The 19,119-nt window shown below is 36.8% G+C and overlaps 1 protein-coding gene across 1 annotated transcript; it reads left to right on the top strand.

The window, feature by feature from the left end:
* Positions 1-2,721: 2,721 nt before the first annotated feature.
* Positions 2,722-3,888, top strand: LOC145066964 (large ribosomal subunit protein eL8y-like). The gene is made up of 5 exons (XM_079014199.1): positions 2,722-2,784; positions 2,921-2,971; positions 3,437-3,505; positions 3,579-3,671; positions 3,757-3,888. The coding sequence occupies exons 1-5, from the start codon at positions 2,722-2,724 to the stop codon at positions 3,886-3,888; spliced, it is 408 nt and encodes a 135-aa protein (XP_078870325.1).
* The last annotated feature ends 15,231 nt before the right edge of the window (positions 3,889-19,119 follow it).

The raw sequence follows: 19,119 nt of genomic DNA, 5'->3' as shown, positions 1-19,119 counted from the left end.
AGGTTTTACCAATGACTGGTTGCTTGTGTATAGTTAGAAGTATGATATTATTGGGAAGGACCATAGTCACATGTTTTGGACTGAGACGATTATTGGTCAGAATGGGTGTCCATATGGGAATGTGGAAATGTTTCCATAATGGGAGATGCTTCTAGAATCTACATGTGATCTAGAAAATTTAATGCAAGAGAGGTGTTCAAGGGGTGTACCTTAAATTTGAGACTTTATAACCATGAGATTCTTTTTAGTAAGAAGTTCCAGTGGAACATTTTGTAATATTGAAGGCTCGATCTCTGTGACCTTAGAACCTCGACATCACAGAAGGAGAATGCATGTAAAGATGAAATTTCGCTACATATTAGATAATGATAAGAATTTGGAGTAGTGAAAGGAGAATCATTAGAGTAATTCTTCGTTAATCTGTTTAAAAAGGAAGGACCATCGAGAGGCATAGTATGCATGTTCATAACATGGCATGACTGATGTTATCTAATTCAAGTGGTTAGCTATTTACTCGAAACATTAAACAATGAATAAATTTGCAATTATTATAATGATTAAATAATTGGGATTTATTTATATTCAATGGGTATGATACTCTAGTTAATTAATTTATTATTGTGTTTCACTTTGAGTGTTTTACTTCCTGAATAATTTTAGTATTCAAAATTCTACATTCGCTTATACTAGTGAATTAAGATTGTCATGGATCAATTGTAGATTATACATAGGGATTGGACATTGCATATGACTTGCTACATTATTCATGAGTATTTGGAAATAAAAATTTAAGTATTAGATAAACCCACACTTAGAGATTACTTCATGGATTTAATCACATGTAATTCTAAGATGATAATATATTCTATTCTTCAAACACGGATATATAAGTCATATTTTTCAAATCAGTTTTGCATTGGTTTACTTCAACACATCTCGTAATTGGGTGTTATTAAGTGTAATTCCATGCAGGATTTGGTGAGTAAAATGAATTATTTTATATCAGAGTTTAGTCATTCCTTTTTCCTTAACATGAAAAGTGATATATGTGGTCCCCTTGGTGATTTGAGTTGATCTATCAAAACCATGCCTAATTCATACTAGAATTATTTGTTCGATTTTATAGTCTGAATTTCATCATAAATAGGAAATTCGGGAAAGAGACTAATTGAACATGAGGTTGATCATTTAATCCATGACTCTGCTCATACAATATCTTGTAGAACAAATGAATAGCTGATCACTTATCTTAGGACCAATGTTGGATTTGAATCAGAGTTCGAAAGTGCATTTGGAAAGCACACATTGTTGTTTGGTTCAAGAATATACTTGCAATTGTAGTTATAGTGTAATTCAAGTGGGATACTATTGGATTAAGGTGTTTAAGCTCTTAATTAAATTGGTATAGTCTAGTAATTAGAAGGAAAATCCTTTTTGCACTACTAGAAAAATAGTCTTTTACGACGCGCAATTAATAACACACACTGATAGAGGACGCACATTTGTGCGTTCCCTAAAAATTAATGTCAGTTGTCCAAAATTTGACGGATAGAGGACACACATTTTTGCATGCCCTAAATGTAGTGTCAAAAAAGAAAAAAAAGAAATACAGAAGGAACCTATCAACAAATGTGTTTCGTGTAACTGTGTCACTTTATATTTCTTTTAAGGAAACAAACGTTTTTAGGGGGAAAAATGAAATCCAAAAAATTAACCCCTGCCTATTCATCCCAAAAATTCCCCGCCTCTTCGAATTAGGGCCTTCGTCTTCATCCACAGCTTCCTCAATTCCTCGATCCATCATCTCCACCAAAAACCTAATTCTCGGTTCCAACAAGTTCTTACGCTCTTAATTCGACCCTAATGAGCTGAGGATTTAGGGTTCTTACCTCCCAGTTATCAATTTCAGCCGATGATTTAGGGTTCCTAAATCTGACCCTAATTTTTTCTATCTCACTCTCGTATTTCCATCTCGTCCCTCTCTCCTGGTTCAAAACATGTAAGGGGAGATGAACATGTTATTTCTTTGCATATTTTGGTCTTCACCAAGATCTGGTTTCCATGTAAGCTTCGTGTTTCGAGCCTAAACCATCCTCACATGATGTCAGCAATTTCTCTTACTTACGCATCTACACTCAGTGGTTCTTTGTCTAGAAGCACCACTCCCGAACCTCAAATCGTGGCTAGGTTAACTAACCCTCACATTCCTGCCGCCGAGGGCAGGGTTAACTCTGCTGCAACAGAACATTCTGACCTAGCAGCAGGCATGATTCTATCAGCAAATGGTCTTACAAATCATGAAAATGAGATTGATGACTAGAACACCCATATCAAACATCCATACATGACCAATAAAGGTTTGTATCAATTTTAATGCCAGGGTACATATATCTTCTCATCTTCTCATCTTTTATATATCAATTTTAAGCCTAATACTTTCATTTTCTAGATTACATATGCATAGGAGCTAGAGGCGGCAACCTAGTATCACGTTGTAACGCCTAATTATGAGTCTTAGTGATAAATCAATGATGCGTGATAGTCATGCATACACCAATGGATCTGAGTTTCAAATGATTGGGTATGGTGTAAATTAGACAAAAAGAATAAGGTGTTCGATTCACCCTTTTCCAAATTCTTCTCTTTAATATCTATGTAACTGAGTCACATGCCATTATCATAGAATCATGAATAAGGTGTTTTACTGAAACTTTGGATGGGATGGTATCAAGTGGGATTCTTGGTCCGGAGCTTGCTATTCAAGTTCTTGTTCAGTTTGATACGGTCTCTTAACTCTTTAGAGCTTCTTCTTATTCTTCTTTTTTTAACTATGTGTTAATTCAGTGTGAAGGTAGTATGTGTTTTGATGATTATTTAATCTGTGAGATATCATTATCACTTCATGTTTCATTGGTTGTAGTCAATGGCTGAAGCTCTGAACAATCAGGTTAAGACCAAGGTCTCTATTAAGGTAAATAATTTTCATCTCTTTAATTCTGGTGTGGAGAGAAAATGACCATTATACCCTTTACATTCCAGTTAAAAAATATCATAATATCATCAATTTGAACATGAGATAACTTACATTAGTTAAAGAGTTAATGTCTTGATACATTCAGTCTTAGGCTTTGGCTTAAGCATGTAAGAGTTAAATGACGATTATACCCTTGGTGTATGGATGCTGATGATTTGGTATATATAATGATAGGGGCATTTGCACACGTATAGATTCTGTGACAATGTGTTGACATTCATTCTTCTAGGTTTTGTATTTTCTTACTTCCTTTCTCAAAGTATATCTGCTGTTTTTTTTTCATATACCATTAACACCTTTTGGATTCAGTTGTTTATTGTCTTTATTTTGCATTTTTCCTTTAGATCCTTCTGATCATACAACCTGTGTGGTGATGAAATGAACATGCTACCTTAACACCAGTTTAGAGTTTTTTCGGGGAAAGAAAATGAGAAAGATGCATCTGTGAAGGGAAAATCTCGTTTGGGAACTGTAAGTGTTTTTACTTAAATACCCTTTGATTGTTTTGCTTGAGTTAACATGTTTATTGTGGATGTTATGCCAGATTGTTCATCAGAAAACTACAGCAGCTCTGTGCTTGACTACAGTCAAGAATGAAGATAAGATGGAGTTCAACAGAATCTTGGAAGCCATCAAGGTATCTGTTTTTTATAAAATTTATTTATTTAAAGATTTTATGGTTGATTCTGATTTGATGAATGAATTTCTATTGTTTGTTTCAGGCCAATTTCAATGATAAGTATGATGAGTACAGAAAGAAGTGGGGTGGTGGGATAATGGGGTCAAAATCACAAGCTAAAACCAAAGCAAAAGAGAGGGTTCTTGCTAAGGAGGCGGCTCAGAGATTGACATAAATACCCTTCATTATCTTGGAAGCTTTGTGTTTAGCACCTCTTAAGTTATATGTTTTCAAAGCTGAGATAAATGAGTTTGATTATGTCACAATTTTATTCACTTTTGGTTGGTTTTGATGGTATGGAGAGGGGTATTTCTGTCTTTTTTCCCATTTTTTGTGTTAACTTATAATGGATCCATACCATATGATGCAAATTATTAGGTTGATATTTTTTTATTTTTTTCTAGTTATACAATTCTACTTATAATGGATCCATACCATAGGTGTAGTATGTAAACTATTTATTAAAAAATAAACAAATCAATATGAAAACCTCTCAAATATAAGTAAAATGTTGGTTGATATTTTTTTATTTTTTTTCTTGTTTTCTCGGAGTGGGTTAGCTGGAATGAGGTAAAGGGAGTGGGTTGGCCTTTTGTTTTTTTGTTAATCGTTACTGAAAGGAAAAAAATCAAAATTTAATTTTGATTTATTTGATGTCTCGTGTCTTGCTGGTTCATGGTGGGAAAGGGGAAAACAAACATAGACAAATTCACTTGGGAGGTAATACAAATTTGATTAAAATCAATTTTAATTTGATGTGAAATAGGTTACTTTTGGCAAAGCAGAGAGTTGATGAGGACTTATATACTCAAATGATGTAGGAAACTGGTGGTCAACAGTCCATGTAAGTTTCTTGATTTGTAACATCTTGTATTCAAGAAATAGCAATGTACTTTCCATAAAAAAAATTATAAATTATATTCTTTGAAAAATTTGCTAGATTGGTAGGTTTAAAATTAGAATGTCCTAATAAGAATTAATTTTAAAAGTAGCATGAAAATGACAAGTGATTTTGTGTTGTGTTTACAGGGTTGATGAAAGTGAATAGCTCTGGAGTTAGAAGAGGAAAAGAAAGCTCAAGCTAAAAGAGATAAGATGCTGCATATGCAAGTGTTGCATTCTTCATTTCAATTCTTAGTATGAAACACATAGTAGATTAGATGAATGAAAATTTATATATTGTGAGAAATAAAATTGTATGACATTAAATTTTATGCAATGGATTGTATTTTTTGTATATGGTATTTTATTTCTATTATATATAAATATTTTTTTAAACATTTAAATTTAAGATATGCAAAAATGTGTGTCATCTTCATTTATGACATGGCCTTTCTTGACAGGGGTTTTAATGATATGCATTGCATGTCATAAATGTCTGTTGTCTATAGACGACGCGCAAAAGCGTGTCATCTCTCGTTATGACAGAGCCTTCCTTGATGCGCATTTCCGTCGTCTGAGCATTTTACGACACGAATTGCGCGTCGTAAAAGGCTGTTTTCTCTAGTAGTGTGGGCTGCCCTCATAAGTAGAACTTGGTTAGAGTGACATTTATAGAGAGAGGATATGATTAATAAATTATAACAAATATTTTTTTAATATACATGTGATTAATAGATTAATTGGAAATAGATAGTTGATTTGTTGATTTATTATGTGTTTAATAAATTAATGTGGGATCAATTGTTAAACAATTGATTTGTAAGTTTGTATGATTAATAAATTAATGTGAAATCAATTAGAACTGATAAATTATTAATAAGAATTAACCTGGAATTAATTTAGGGTTAATTGGAATTAATTAAAGGTGCAAGGACTGAGTCGTAATTTTTCAATAGTTGAACAAATGAGAGGATCTATAAACTTCCATAAGATGGATGGTTTTGAGTACCCAATTAAGGTTTTAAGAAGACTCCAAATGATAATTAGGAAACTCGATAATTACCTGATTTGAAATATATTATTATATGTTCAAATTTAGGGTTTTTAGGGTTTTCTTGTAACAATAAATAAAGGTATAACACTTTTATTTTCGTCCACTCATTCTAGATCTAGTAAAATCTGAGCTTCTATTGGTCTCCTCCATTCTCTTCTCTTGTCTTCTAGTTCTAGGGTATGGGTGTGAGCCATTAGAGTCATCATCCTTTAGGTGCTAAGCTTTCCAAGTCCAATAACTACAAGGAATTGAAGTGAGTTGTTTACTATAACAAATGAAAGGTATCTAACCTTAATTCTTGTATTTTGATTATACTAGAGTTTCATTCAATTATTGTTCATGTTAGTTTGTTTTTAATGGTATGTTAAATTCAAAGTGTTATGATATAAATCCTTTAGGTTGCATCTGCCTCTAAGTGGTAACTGAAATTCCACAAGCACATAGTTTTTGTAACTTATAAACCTATCAGTTGATAATGATGGATCTAAATGGAAAATCTCCCTCTTGCATTACAAATCACATCTTCTCCTTTAATAATTACAAAAGGACAAAATTGCAAAAATGGTCCCTGTGGTTGGAAAAATCATGTGATTTTGGTCCAAAAAAGTTTGATGGTGCATTACTCGTCCAATTTTGGATACTTTCTGTGGTTTTGGTCCCTATAGTTGTCATTTTTGTGTAGTTTTGATCCACACCCAAAATAAAATGACCAATATGCCCTTAAATAATTCATTTTTAATTTATTTTATATAATTTCCTACTATTTTATTTAAAAGAAATTGAAAAATAAATTATCACCCACTATGCCCCACCATACACACACACACACTTCTCTCTCTCTGTAACACCCAAAGTTTTGAAGGCCAAGAAAGGAAAGAAAACCCTAACTTTAAGGGGGGGGACTCGGCGAGTCCAAGGAAGAACTCGGCGAGTCCAAGCGGGATCCGGGTCGAGGAGTAAGTGACCGACTCGGCAAGTCTGCCAAGGAGACTCGGCGAGTCAGGCCTGTTCAAGGAAAACCCTAAATCCGGGACTTTGGGCGCTATTTAAACTCCTTATTCTATCCATTAGGGTTCCTTAGAGCCTCCCTCATATAGAAAACTGTTGGATTAGTGTCTAAGTCCATAACTATTTTGGTATGTACTTGACCCGATGGTGCATGGTCCTTTTGGGTTGCCTTCACCAAAGCAACTTGATAGGATGAATTATGGAGAGAAAGGATTAAATATGATTTATTAATATATTATGAGAATAATATACTAAAGGAGAAATCATATTGTTTAATTAATATTAGTCAATAATTAATTGGTAATTAGTTTTGTGACTAAAAGAGATTAATTAAACTTAAGGGACTGAATTGTAATTATAAGATAATTGCAATTTGGGCCATGGATTGTCTTAAATTAAGGAGTTGACGAATTCTATGGGGAAACCCATAAGGAAATCGTCCAAGGCCCTAATTAATGGAGTCCATGGGTTGCTTAGGGCTTAAGCATCCAAATTAGGGTTTCCTTGTTAGATAACCCTAATTGCCTAACTATATATATAAGACCCTTATGACCCAAAAACGTGGTGAACATCTCTTCTAGGGTTAGAACACGTTTTGGGCAGCCTCCATCCTCTCTCCTCTTCATCCTCTTGCTTATGGTGTTTGTGAACCATTAGAGGAGTGGCATTTGTGACTCTAAGCTTTCTAAAGTCAATACAAGGAGATTTGGGATTGTTATTGCTACATAACAATCAAGGTAATATCTTAAACCCATTCTTATGTTGATATGATTACTTGTATGCTAGAATTAGGGTTTATAGTCTTGGATAACTTGCATGTACAATAGAGAAACCTAGATCCAAGCATTAGGGTTTGTATGAGCACATAGGATGTTCTTATGACCAAAACCCATTAGTGGTATCAGATCCTAGATTGGTTTCTATTGTATTGATGCCTTGTGAATTTGTTCATGCTTGAAAAAATCGTTTTTTTGCCTCCTGCCTGATGTACTCGGCGAGTAGGCCCCTACTCGGCGAGTCCATAAGGGGACTCGGCGAGTTTCGCTGTCAGACAGGCGGATTTTCAGGATTTTTACCTATTTTGACTTAGGATAATTGCCATAATTGTTTAAACTTAATAAAATTCGAATGTTGTTAATCCCTTATGATTATCCTTGTCAAAATAAAAGATTTTGGTCATCTAATTAGATAATTGTTACCTTATTTGATATATGTTAAGTTATGGAAATTATTTGATCATTATCTTGCAAGAATTTGAACTAGATCTAATTAGATAACCACCAATTATAGTTAATTGCCTTATTTGAATTATGTGATCTAGAATATTCTTGACGAAGTTTGGAATAGTTTCAAATTAATCCCTTTAGGTTTTATAGTTTAAATTAGAACTCAAAAGTTTAGTTTTGAAATTTAAATAGTTGAAACCATAATGTTTTGAAAAGGTTTCAAAACTTGCCCTCAAGTTTTGGAATTTAAATTTTTATTAATAGTTTAATTTTGATGTATATTTAAATTCTAAACCCTAAGTTTTTGAAATGTTTCAAAACTTGCCCTCAAGTTTTGGAATTTAAAAGTTGATTAAAAGTTTAATTTAGGAATGTTAAATTCTAAAACCCTAGTATTGTTTTGAAAAGTTCATATCACACCCTTATGGTTTTATTAATTAATTAAGGTGTATAATTAAAAGAGGTTTAATAAATCCATAAAAGTTTTGGTTTATATTTAATTGAATTAAAAGTATAATCGTTAAATTTGACCACCTAGTATTTTAAAAAGTGTAAAATACACCCTATACTATATATAAAATTAAAAGTCTAACATTATATATATATATATATATATATATATATATATATATATATATATGTATGAGTGAAAGTCAGTCTTACCTTTAGTAGGCCTCATTCACGAAGCTGGTCTATAAAGGGTGTTTAAGGAAATTGCCTATAAAATGGCGATTGAATGGGTATCCACTCTTATCCACTGCACTCTTGACTAGTGGAGGGTCGTTAGCCGAACGGGTAGGATAGGACGAAACCTTCCATTATAAGTATAATGAATTACTAAAGTAACTAAATATTTTTCAAATTCCCAATCTTAGTTACTTAGGCAAAGTGAATTGATGCAATTCCATGAAATTACACTTTGTACCCTTGCGAAGACGTTAGTGGAGCGTGTGTGGTTTACCGGCACACTAAATGGTTCTAAGCAAAGGTAGCAAAGGGTGACTCAATGTTTGTCATAGTTCGGTGGAGCGTGTGTGGTTTACCGTCACATCGAATAGGTGACTGTAACATGTGGGGGCACCATGTAGTTTACATGGTTATTCACACCCGCTTTGTGATCCTTGGCATCCCAGTCACAAACAAGAGGGGCGTATCGAGATTTAAACATGCCATTGAAATGTTCAATGAATCTCAAAGGATCTAGGAGTTTTCATAGATTTAAAACTTAAATTTCTTTTTCGTTTTTCATGGTGGAAATTAGTGAATCGTCATTCACTTACCTTCAAATGTTCTGCAATTTGGGTTACGACATCCCTCTCCTAAGTTGTAGAATATTGTGTTAGGTCCTAGCCTTAGTATCTCATTTGGGTGATTTACTAAGGACTCAATCAATCAACAAACTTGAATTTGTTTTCTCCCGTTTTGTAGATGTCAAAGTTCGACAACTATGGTCTTCACAAATCCCGTGGAACAAGCATTCCACATGAAGATGATATTCCATGATTCGATCAAGGAACAAGAGATCATACTTCACTTCCTCCTCCTCCTCCAATTATTCTCCCTCACCCGCAAGTTCGAAGGCTTGAAAAATTCAAGATCACTCAAGCCCTTTTGGCAAGTAAACATGAAGAGGGAAAGTCGGTGTGTGCACACGTCCTAGGGATGAAGTCGCACATTGATAGGTTAAGAATGTTGGGATCCGTTGTCTGTGAGGAGATGGCTGTTGACTGGGTTCTTCAGTCACTTCCTAACTAATATAGTGAGTTCGTAAGAGAGTACTATATGATAAACCACGACGTGACCCTTATAGATCTCACCTATATGCTTATTGCTGCTGAATCAACAATGGTTTGGCACAATAGAAAAGAAAAGTTGATTGGTGAATCTGCCTTCAAGACCTCTATGGATATAGACAATGGCAACGAAAGATATGCAATGATTGAAAAGTTTGATCATAAGAGAAAGGCAATATCCGAAGTAGTTCCAAAAGCGTCGATTTGCTTTTATTGCCAAGAGAAAGGGCATTGGAGACGAAGCTGCCCCATTTACCTAAGAGATCTAAGAGATGGGAGAGTCAAAACGTATGGCTCTACTCTAGGTAAAATCCATTGACTAACTCTTTTAAGCTCCTATTCAAGATTCTTAATACATAATGTGATAAGATTACATTTGATGTTTTGTAGAATCGAAGAAAAGAGAGGAAGCTTAAGGGAAGAAGTGAGCAGAATCTAACCGTGAAGGAATGAATTTCGATCGCATTACTTGAAGATTAGATTCTTGAGCTACTACTTAGAGTTAGAATTAGATTGCTAAGAAAGATGTATTAGCATAGTTTTTCAAGGAATTCATTGTAAGGACAAAATTTTTCCGCAATAAAATAAATTTTGATTTTATATTATTTATTTATCCGTGCAATGGCGTGTATAAAAAAATTGATGTTAGAGTGTTTCTATTATTAGCAATAATGGATTTGATTCTTAATTATGTTGTTTGTGGAAATGTCGAGAATTTGCCAAATAGGGAGAGTTTCTCATCGCCCAAGTTTCAATTGGACAGAAACTTGGAATCATGCAACTTGGTTGCACGATTAATGAGAAATTTCATATTTGGAAATTAGACTAATTCATTGACAAAGTGTCAAGTGAAGGACTAGGAGATCGAGTACACAAAGCCGTGTGTTGGTCAAAGTCCACCATAAGAGTAACAAGATATTCGTCATGGTTTACTAAAAGTTTAGTAAATATGATTATACTTATAAGATTAAGTGTGATTCGGAATTGATTAAAAAGGTTTAAATCAATAGCAAAACGAATAAGAAGAATCAAGTAGGCAGAAAGATAAAAGTTTCTCCATTTTAAGAAGAAGGGAGAGTAGCTTTTATGCTTTATGATAGGTCTTAATGATTAAGAACCATATCTCAATTGATCCTCTAAGTGAGTCTTAGTACAATTGTATGTTTAAGAAGAGGAATCAAGGATTGAAGAAATGGTTAAATCAAGAAGTCAATCATACTTCGTTCCAAAACAAGTCTTAAAGTTAAGATTGTGACATTGAGTGATAAGTATTAAGAAGGTTTATAACATTCATCAAATGTGGAAAGTTGTGATGTCTTGGATAAGACAGAGACCAACTAGGACCAATTTATGAAGAGTTTTGATAAAAGCTACACTAACTCTTGAATATTTGTTTTTCAAGAAATGTTTTGACAAGAGAATCTTATATGTCAAGGAGTCAGTGAGAGTCTTAATGGTCTTGAAAGGTTTCAAGAACAAATCAAATAAACCTTATCAATCATCACTAGCACACGAGTTGACGTTTACAACCTATCGTGTTGACATTATTTTGTTTCTATGCCAATCCAATCGAGTTAATTATGCATGTGAGTCCTATGAATTCTCATTTGAATGCATAAAAGGCAAGAACCTTGATCAATGGAAAGTACATTGATAAGAAAAGGTGAGTTGCTTAACTACTTGGAAGACATGGTGGGTAGTTGTGCTACCATAAGGCAAGAAATCGAGATTAAGAAAGTTCGATCCATATGAGTATGAATTTGTCGTAAACTTTGGTTTAAACAAATTCACATGGATAGGAACACATACACCGTTTAAATCTAAGTGTCATAAGATTTCCTCCTTTATGAAAATGATTGTGAGGAAATAATTTCACTAAGAAAGATTTTAGAAGATAGTGATTGTAAAATTGCATTCTCGAATTCGATCATGGTTACGGTATCCCTTTCCATTATTTGAATTGTGAGGTTTGGCAATTAGTCTTAATTTTTTAGACACACATATAAACTATCTAAGGCAAATGTGTATAAGTTCAAAAAGCCTTGATAAAAGGTTATCAAAGCATTAAGTATTAGAAACATGGACTTAAGTAATTCAATAGGTATTGTTTTTCTGAAAGTTAAGATGTTTATGAATATATGTCGAAGCTAGTGGGAGCATAAGTGTTATGTTTATAATAATCATCTTGATAGTGGGAGCATAAAAGTTATGATTGAATGATTATTAAGGAAAGTATTGCAAGTTGGCAATATTAATTATAGAAAACAAGAGTCATTCTTTGCAAAGTCGTAAGGATGGAATAGTTGTTTTGCTATAAGTAAGGGAGAGAATAATATGTTTCATTTCAAATCTAAAGGCTTAGGTTGTGGAATGTTAATAAATTTAGTCAAAGGTATATAGTGTGTTATCAAAATTTCGATTATGATTACGGCATTCCTCTTCACAATTCGAATCATGAGAACATAGCAAATGAAATATTATGGCAGAAGATTGATAAAGTATCAAATCTTTATGTAAGACATTATGCATCGTGTCCCATGCGCTTCGGGTATAGGATCGATTGAAAATGCTATAATATTTGACCATTCTAAATTTTTTTTCCAAATGTCTAGCGCATTTAAGAGGGAAAAAGGACAAGAATCGGTTTTGACTAAGATGATTAAACAACTATCAAAGGACAATCCAATGTTCGACGAGGATTGGTTGCTTATGAGTAGTTGGAAGCATGGTATTGAATGGACCATATCGACATTATTATGATCAGAAAAGATTCTATTAAGAATGAGTTGTCATATGGAAAATACGGAAGCGTGTCCATATTGGGAATTGAATATTGAAAATCTATGTCTAGATTAGAAACTTTTATGCAAAAGGATGTTCAAAGAATGTACTTTGAGTGAGAGACATCACGTCTATGGAATTGTCTTGTAACAATCTCCGATAGAGGACTTTGTAATATCATTGGCAATAGTCTTTCTGACTTTGGTGCAGTGACATTACGAAAGGATCGTTGCATAGAATGTTAGAATCTAGCATATTCTATAAGTAGCAAGAATTTGATATTCTTTCACTTATGAAAAAGGATTTGGAGTTGTGAAATGAGAATGATTGGAAATGTGTTCAATTTGATCTATTTCACAAAAGTAAGAACCACAGGTAAACATTGTGTGCATGCTAAGAGCATGGGACAAGTGTAATAATTCAAGTAAGAAGTTGATTACCCGAAATGACAAATAATGAGTAATCGATATGGTGATAAATAAAAGGAGTTTTATTTATACTCAAAGGTTTGAGGCCATATGGGATTAGTATTATTCTTGTGTTTCACTTCGCATGTTTTGACTTCCAGAATAATTGAGTTTATTAAGAATAATCGAATTATTCGAACGGGTCACAGTCGTTCATATGTTGGAAGTAGATATGAATGAAGACTGTCATGAAATGGTGTGTGGATTGTCTAAAAGAGTATTAGACATAAGCAAATATTTGTTGCAGCGTTCGTGAGTGCTTATGAATATGAATTTGAGCATTGGATTAAACCCACGCTCACTTGGATCACTCCATGAATTGGATCACGAGTGATTACTGAGACGATAACATCTTATATTCTTGAAACCGAGATGTGTGAGTTGTATCTTGCAAATCGGTTGCACATTGATAATATGTAAACGCACTAGTAACTTGGTGTTATAAAACATATTATTGTGTGTGATTCGGTGAGTGAGTGCAACCAAGCATTGTATCAAAGTTTATCCGTTTCTTTTATCCAAGGTAGGATAAAAGCGATATCTTTAGGCCCCTCGATGATTTTGTGATGACAAACGTAAATGCTTGGCCGGGCTAGGGCTAATTTGATTTGTTCAATTAGTCAGTCGTCATAAATCGGGAATCAAGATATAGTACAAAGAGAATGATTTGAAATCATATCTCATACGATATCTAGAATGGAGGAATATATGATCCCTTATCTAAGGACACGCTTATCTGATAAGATCAGAGTTGACAACGGCTTTGGAAAGCTACGATTACAGATTAGGATCTGAAGTCATACGCACATAATTTTTGTAACTTATAAACCTATCAGTTAATAATGATGGATCTGAATGGAAAAGCTCCCTCTTGCATTACAAATCACATCTTCTCCTTTAATAATTACAAAAGGACAAAATTGCAAAAATGGTCCCTGTGATTGGAAAAATCATGTGATTTTGGTCCAAAAAAGTTTGATGGTGCATTTCTCGTCTAATTTTGGATACTTTCTGTGGTTTTGGTCCCTATAGTTATCATTTTTGTGTAGTTTTGATCCACACCCAAAATAAAATGACCAATATGCCCTTAAATAATTCATTTTTAATTTATTTTATATAATTTCCTACTATTTTATTTAAAAGAAATTGAAAAATAAATTATCACCCACTATGCCCCACCATACACACACACTCTCTCTCTCTCTCTCTCTCTCTCTCTCTCTCTGTAACACCCAAAGTTTTGAAGGCCAAGAAAGGAAAGAAAACCCTAACTTTAAGGGGGGGACTCGGCTAGTCCAAGGAAGAACTCGGCGAGTCCAAGCGGGATCCGGGTCGAGGAGTAAGTGACCGACTCGGCGAGTCGGCCAAAAAGACTCGGCGAGTCAGGTCTGTTCGAGGAAAACCCTAAATCCGGGACTTTGGGCGCTATATAAACTCCTTATTCTATCCATTAGGGTTCCTTAGAGCCTCCCTCATATAGAAAACTGTTGGATTAGTGTCTAAGTCCATAACTATTTTGGTATGTACTTGACCCGATCGTGCATGGTCCTTTTGGGTTGCCTTCACCAAAGCAACTTGATAGGATAAATTATGGAGAGAAAGGACTAAATATGATTTATTAATATATTATGAGAATAATATACTAAAGGAGAAATCATATTGTTTAATTAATATTAGTCAATAATTAATTGGTAATTAGTTTTGTGACTAAAAGAGATTAATTAAACTTAAGGGACTGAATTGTAATTATAAGATAATTGCAATTTGGGCCATGGATTGTCTTAAATTAAGGAGTGGACGAATTCTATGGGGAAACCCATAAGGAAATCGTCCAAGGCCCTAATTAAAGGAGTCCATGGGTTGCTTAGGGCTTAAGCATCCAAATTAGGGTTTCCTTGTTAGATAACCCTAACTGCCTGACTATATATATAAGACCCTTATGACCCAAAAACGTGGTGAACATCTCTTCTAGGGTTAGAACACATTTTGGGCAGCCTCCATCCTCTCTCCTCTGCATCCTCTTGCTTATGGTGTTTGTGAACCATTAGAGGAGTGACATTTGTGACTCTAAGCTTTCTAAAGTCAATACAAGGACATTTGGGATTGTTATTGCTACATAACAATCAAGGTAATATCTTAAACCATTCTTATGTTGATATGATTACTTGTATGCTAGAATTAGGGTTTATAGTCTTGGATAACTTGCATGTACAATAGAGAAACCTAGATCCAAGCATTAGGGTTTGTATGAGCACATAGGATGTTCTTATGACCAAAACCCATCAAAAACGAACCCTAAGCCCCCATTGTTGTGCATTCAAGCTTCCAAGTCATTTTTGGGTGAATTGAAGGAAGAAGAAAGATGGAAATCATTGAAGTCTCAAGGATTGGCCTTAGATCTGGAGTTGTGGAACCTTTCTGAGTTATTGAAGGTAATAATTCGTTTCTTTCCTTTAGATCTTCTTTGGTTGTGAGATTTGGGGCTTTTTAAGCCATGGATAGTCATCCATTTGAGTTAGAAGCCAGATCTGGAGTTGCTACTTCAGATCCAAGCATATTATGGTCTTGAGAAGCATAAAGTTTCAGCCCTTGAGTTGATTATGGAGCCTCCTTGCCTTAATCCCTAGTTTATGGTGTATTTTGCCTAGATCTCCTTCTCTACACGTAAAGTTTGCAACTTTACGTAAGGAATAGGCTTGGGAAGGGTAGATCTACGGTTTGGAGTCCATGCATGACTCAAAGGTCCTCTGCATGTATAGAGATCTGAATGGACTCGGCGAGTATCATGAAGATGAGGAGGAACTCGACGAGTGGGATGAACAGATCGTCGAGTCAGATGAAGTTGGGTAGGAACTCGGCGAGTTGGATGAACAACTCGGCGAGTCTGTTGAAGGTTGTCTTGGACTCGGCGAGTCAGGTCGCGAAACCCCAAACCCTTCGAGTTGAGACTCGATTCAGTGAGTCGAGTGGAGACTCGGTGAGTTGGACAGGTCAGGACTCGGAAATCGGTAGACTCGGCGAGTCATGGACTGACTCGGCGAGTCGAGACGCAAATGGAAGAACTCTGAACATATGAACTCGGCGAGTCAATAGGGTGACTCAGCGAGTAGGGTTGACCTGGAAGGTTGACTTTGACCAGGACTTTGACTTTGACCGGAGTTAACTTGGTTGACTGTCGGGGGTCAGCTAGACTAAGTGTTGCATTGATTTTGGTAGCTCGGGAAGCTAGTGGAGCAGGAGTTCAGAGAGTTGTCGGTTAGCAGCCAGTGGGATCATCAGCGAGTTCGGCCAGTGCAGGTGAGTTTCCCTTTGTAGGAATGGGTCTACGGCCACAATGTCGGCCCATGTAGTTATGAGTAGAAGACCCGTGGGTTAGCCCTAGGCACAGTATGCTAGTATGATATTTGGGACAAGGTCCAATGATAGAGGGTGGGTGTCCAAGGAATAGTTTATGTGATAGTTTATACTTGTTGTCTGTGTGATACTTGTATGTGCCTGGTAGGGAGGTGAGTGTGGGCGAGGTCCCGTATCACACTAATAGCAGAGTGTGGATGGTGTTCCACATCTCAGTAGCAGCAGATCAGGGGCGAGGCCCAAGTTAGGGAAGGAGTGAGGGTGGGCTGGGCCCGTACCTCACTATCAACAGGAGTATGGATGGGGTTCCATGACTCATCAGTAGCAGGACAAGGGCGGGGCCCAAAGATAGGTGAGGCCTTAGGACAAGATCCGTTAGAATGTGTTAAGCATATGTGTTGTGATGTGATATGTTTATGTGCTATTATATGTTAGTGGGCGAGGCCCTGTGATAGGCGAGGCCTAAATGAAACAGATCTGTATCCGAGCGGCGCTTGAAGCCAGGCGGGGCCTGGAGCAGCGGGGTCGTTGTAGCGGGCGAGGCCCGAGGTAGGGGTGGGCGAGGCCCAGTATAGCGAGCGTGGCCCAGTATGTGCAGTATGTGGTTATGCATGGTATGTGGTAGGGTGGGGAACTCACTAAGCTTTGTGCTTATAGTTTTCAGTTTTGGTTTCAGGTACTTCCGGTAGCGGATGATGGAGCTCGGGGTGATCGCATGGCACACACCATAAATTAGTCAGCCTGGGAATGTTTACTCTGATAATGATCATGTATTTTAGAAACTATTACTCTGTTTATGTTTTGAAAAGATGCATTTGCTTAAAGTGATGTTTTATTAAAAGAAATTTTTAGTCTTGAATTTTGGGATGCTACAAGTTGGTATTAGAGCCTTGGTTTGAGGGATTCGGACATGCTCTCGGGTGTGTCTGAACTCAAACTGAGGAATTGGTATAGAAGTTTTCAAAATGAAAAGACAGATTTGTAAAAAGAGAGTTTTGGGAAAGAAAACAGTTTTAGAAAGGCAAAAATAATTTAGAAAGAAAAGAACTTTGAAAAGAGAAAAAGGGTGTGGTGCATGCAATCAACCGAGCTCAAGTAAGTACCCCAAAATACCCATACAAGTTTATGATTTGGTTATCAGTTAGTAGAACAGCATGCTAGAATAGGGCTAAGGATCTAGGGATGATGCCTTATGTTCCTGTTATATGTGCTTTCGAGCTGCATGATAGTGCTGATTAGATAGTAGTAGGATAGCCTGTTTAGGTTATGCCTGAGTCTATGAGTTGTGTTGCATGCTAGTTCAGATTCTTGCTGCGTGGATGTGATTGCTTGAGTATATTATGGTTAGATTTTCCCTTGTCTGAATGTTGCTTGCTTTGTGCATTGTGGGATACTGAGTGATGGGAGTTAGCCATTAGGTGGATACGGCACATCACATGTGATCAGGGTTGAATAATCTTAGAGTGTTGGATTTGGTCCTATTGCGCAGCTCTTGTTTGAGTCCAACCGTTATAGGGACGAGTCTTTTACTTGAAGGATTATCTGAGCCTCGTTACATGTGATGGTATTTAGGTGATGGCTAATTGGCATCACAAGGAGACCCTCAGCAGCTGAGGATTGTTTGAGTTGAGTCAGAGGTTTTCCTAGGGTAAGCCTAGGATGAGATAGTGCTGGGAGCAATAGTAGTGGTTAAGGGACCTGGTGGATTCAAAGCTATTCCTAAGGAAAGTACGGATAGATGTGGAAGGTAGTATGGGCCCGTACTACTGAAAGCAGAGGATCCGTACTCGATTCGGGAAAGGCCGAGACAAGACCGGGAACCTGGTAGGGTGTGTTTGGTCTCGCATCAGTGATGAGTATTCTGATAGTGGTTGTGGTATATTTTCAGCATGGTGACGTTGCGAGAGAGACCAGTGGGCGGATCAGGTGCCGAAGAGGGATCATGCTCGGGTTCAGGGGACAAACAGCTCGAGGAGCGAATGAGGGAGTTGATATATGCCAAGGTTACACGCAGTATTTTGAATCAGACTCCTGTGATCTTTGGCACGGTCAAGGAGGGTATATTGGAGATTTTGGATGAGAGACTGGGAGCCTTCCGTACTGAGATGATGGCTTTGATGGGAGCGCATACCTTGACATTTCGGGAGTTCAGGGCTTGCAGGACACCAGATTATCATGGGGCTAGGGACCCCATCGCTAGCAGCAGATGGTTGGTTGATGTTGCCAACGCATTCCGTACGATCCGGTGCTCTGAGGGGGACAAGGTCAGACTCGCTTCCTGTCTTCTGAAGGACAAAGCGAGGGATTGGTGGGAGGAGATTGGTCATGCTTTGGGGGATGATGTCGCGTTGGATGCGATGACTTGGAGCGATTTCTCGGCCAGGTTCAGGGCGGAGTTTTCGCCGATTATTGAGGTGCAGCAGTTGGCACGGGAGTTTCAGGATTTGACGCAGACCACTGAGACTGTGGCGGAGATCACCGCCAAGTTCAGGGAGAGGGCTCTTCTTGTACCGCAGTATGTCGCGGACGAGGAGATGAAGAAGGCCCGATACCATGAGATGTTGAGGGATGACATCAGGGAGTTCATGAGCAGATCCAACTGTAAGACGCTGGAAGATATGATTTCTCAGGCTAGAGAGAGGGAAATTGATTTGGAGCAGATCCGGAAGAGGAAGTCGGATGAGGTTTAGGTAGCTACAGGTTCGGGCAAAAGGCCCAAGGGATCAGATTCGAGATCGAGGGATTATCAGGACCGCAGTCGGAGCGGGAAGTGTGGCAGGGCGCACAGGGGCACGTGCAGGAGTGGTAGCGGTGGTGAGTCTGGCTGTTTCAAGTGCGGTC

Source organism: Lactuca serriola, chromosome 8 (genome assembly GCF_051521515.1).
Source record: "Lactuca serriola cultivar US96UC23 chromosome 8, Lser_US96UC23_V15, whole genome shotgun sequence".
NCBI lineage: Eukaryota > Viridiplantae > Streptophyta > Magnoliopsida > Asterales > Asteraceae > Lactuca > Lactuca serriola.
Note: the sequence above shows the minus strand (reverse complement) of the source record. Positions and strands in the feature narration are given on the sequence as shown.

Excerpts from the sequence above, each read along its gene's own strand:
- LOC145066964 (XM_079014199.1), top strand. The coding sequence starts at position 2,722 with ATGGTATCAAGTGGGATTCTTGGTCCGGAGCTTGCTATTCAAGTTCTT. Across the intron at positions 3,506-3,578 it reads GAAAATCTCGTTTGGGAACT|ATTGTTCATCAGAAAACTAC; the intron begins GTAAGTGTTTTT and ends ATGTTATGCCAG. Across the intron at positions 3,672-3,756 it reads GAATCTTGGAAGCCATCAAG|GCCAATTTCAATGATAAGTA; the intron begins GTATCTGTTTTT and ends TGTTTGTTTCAG.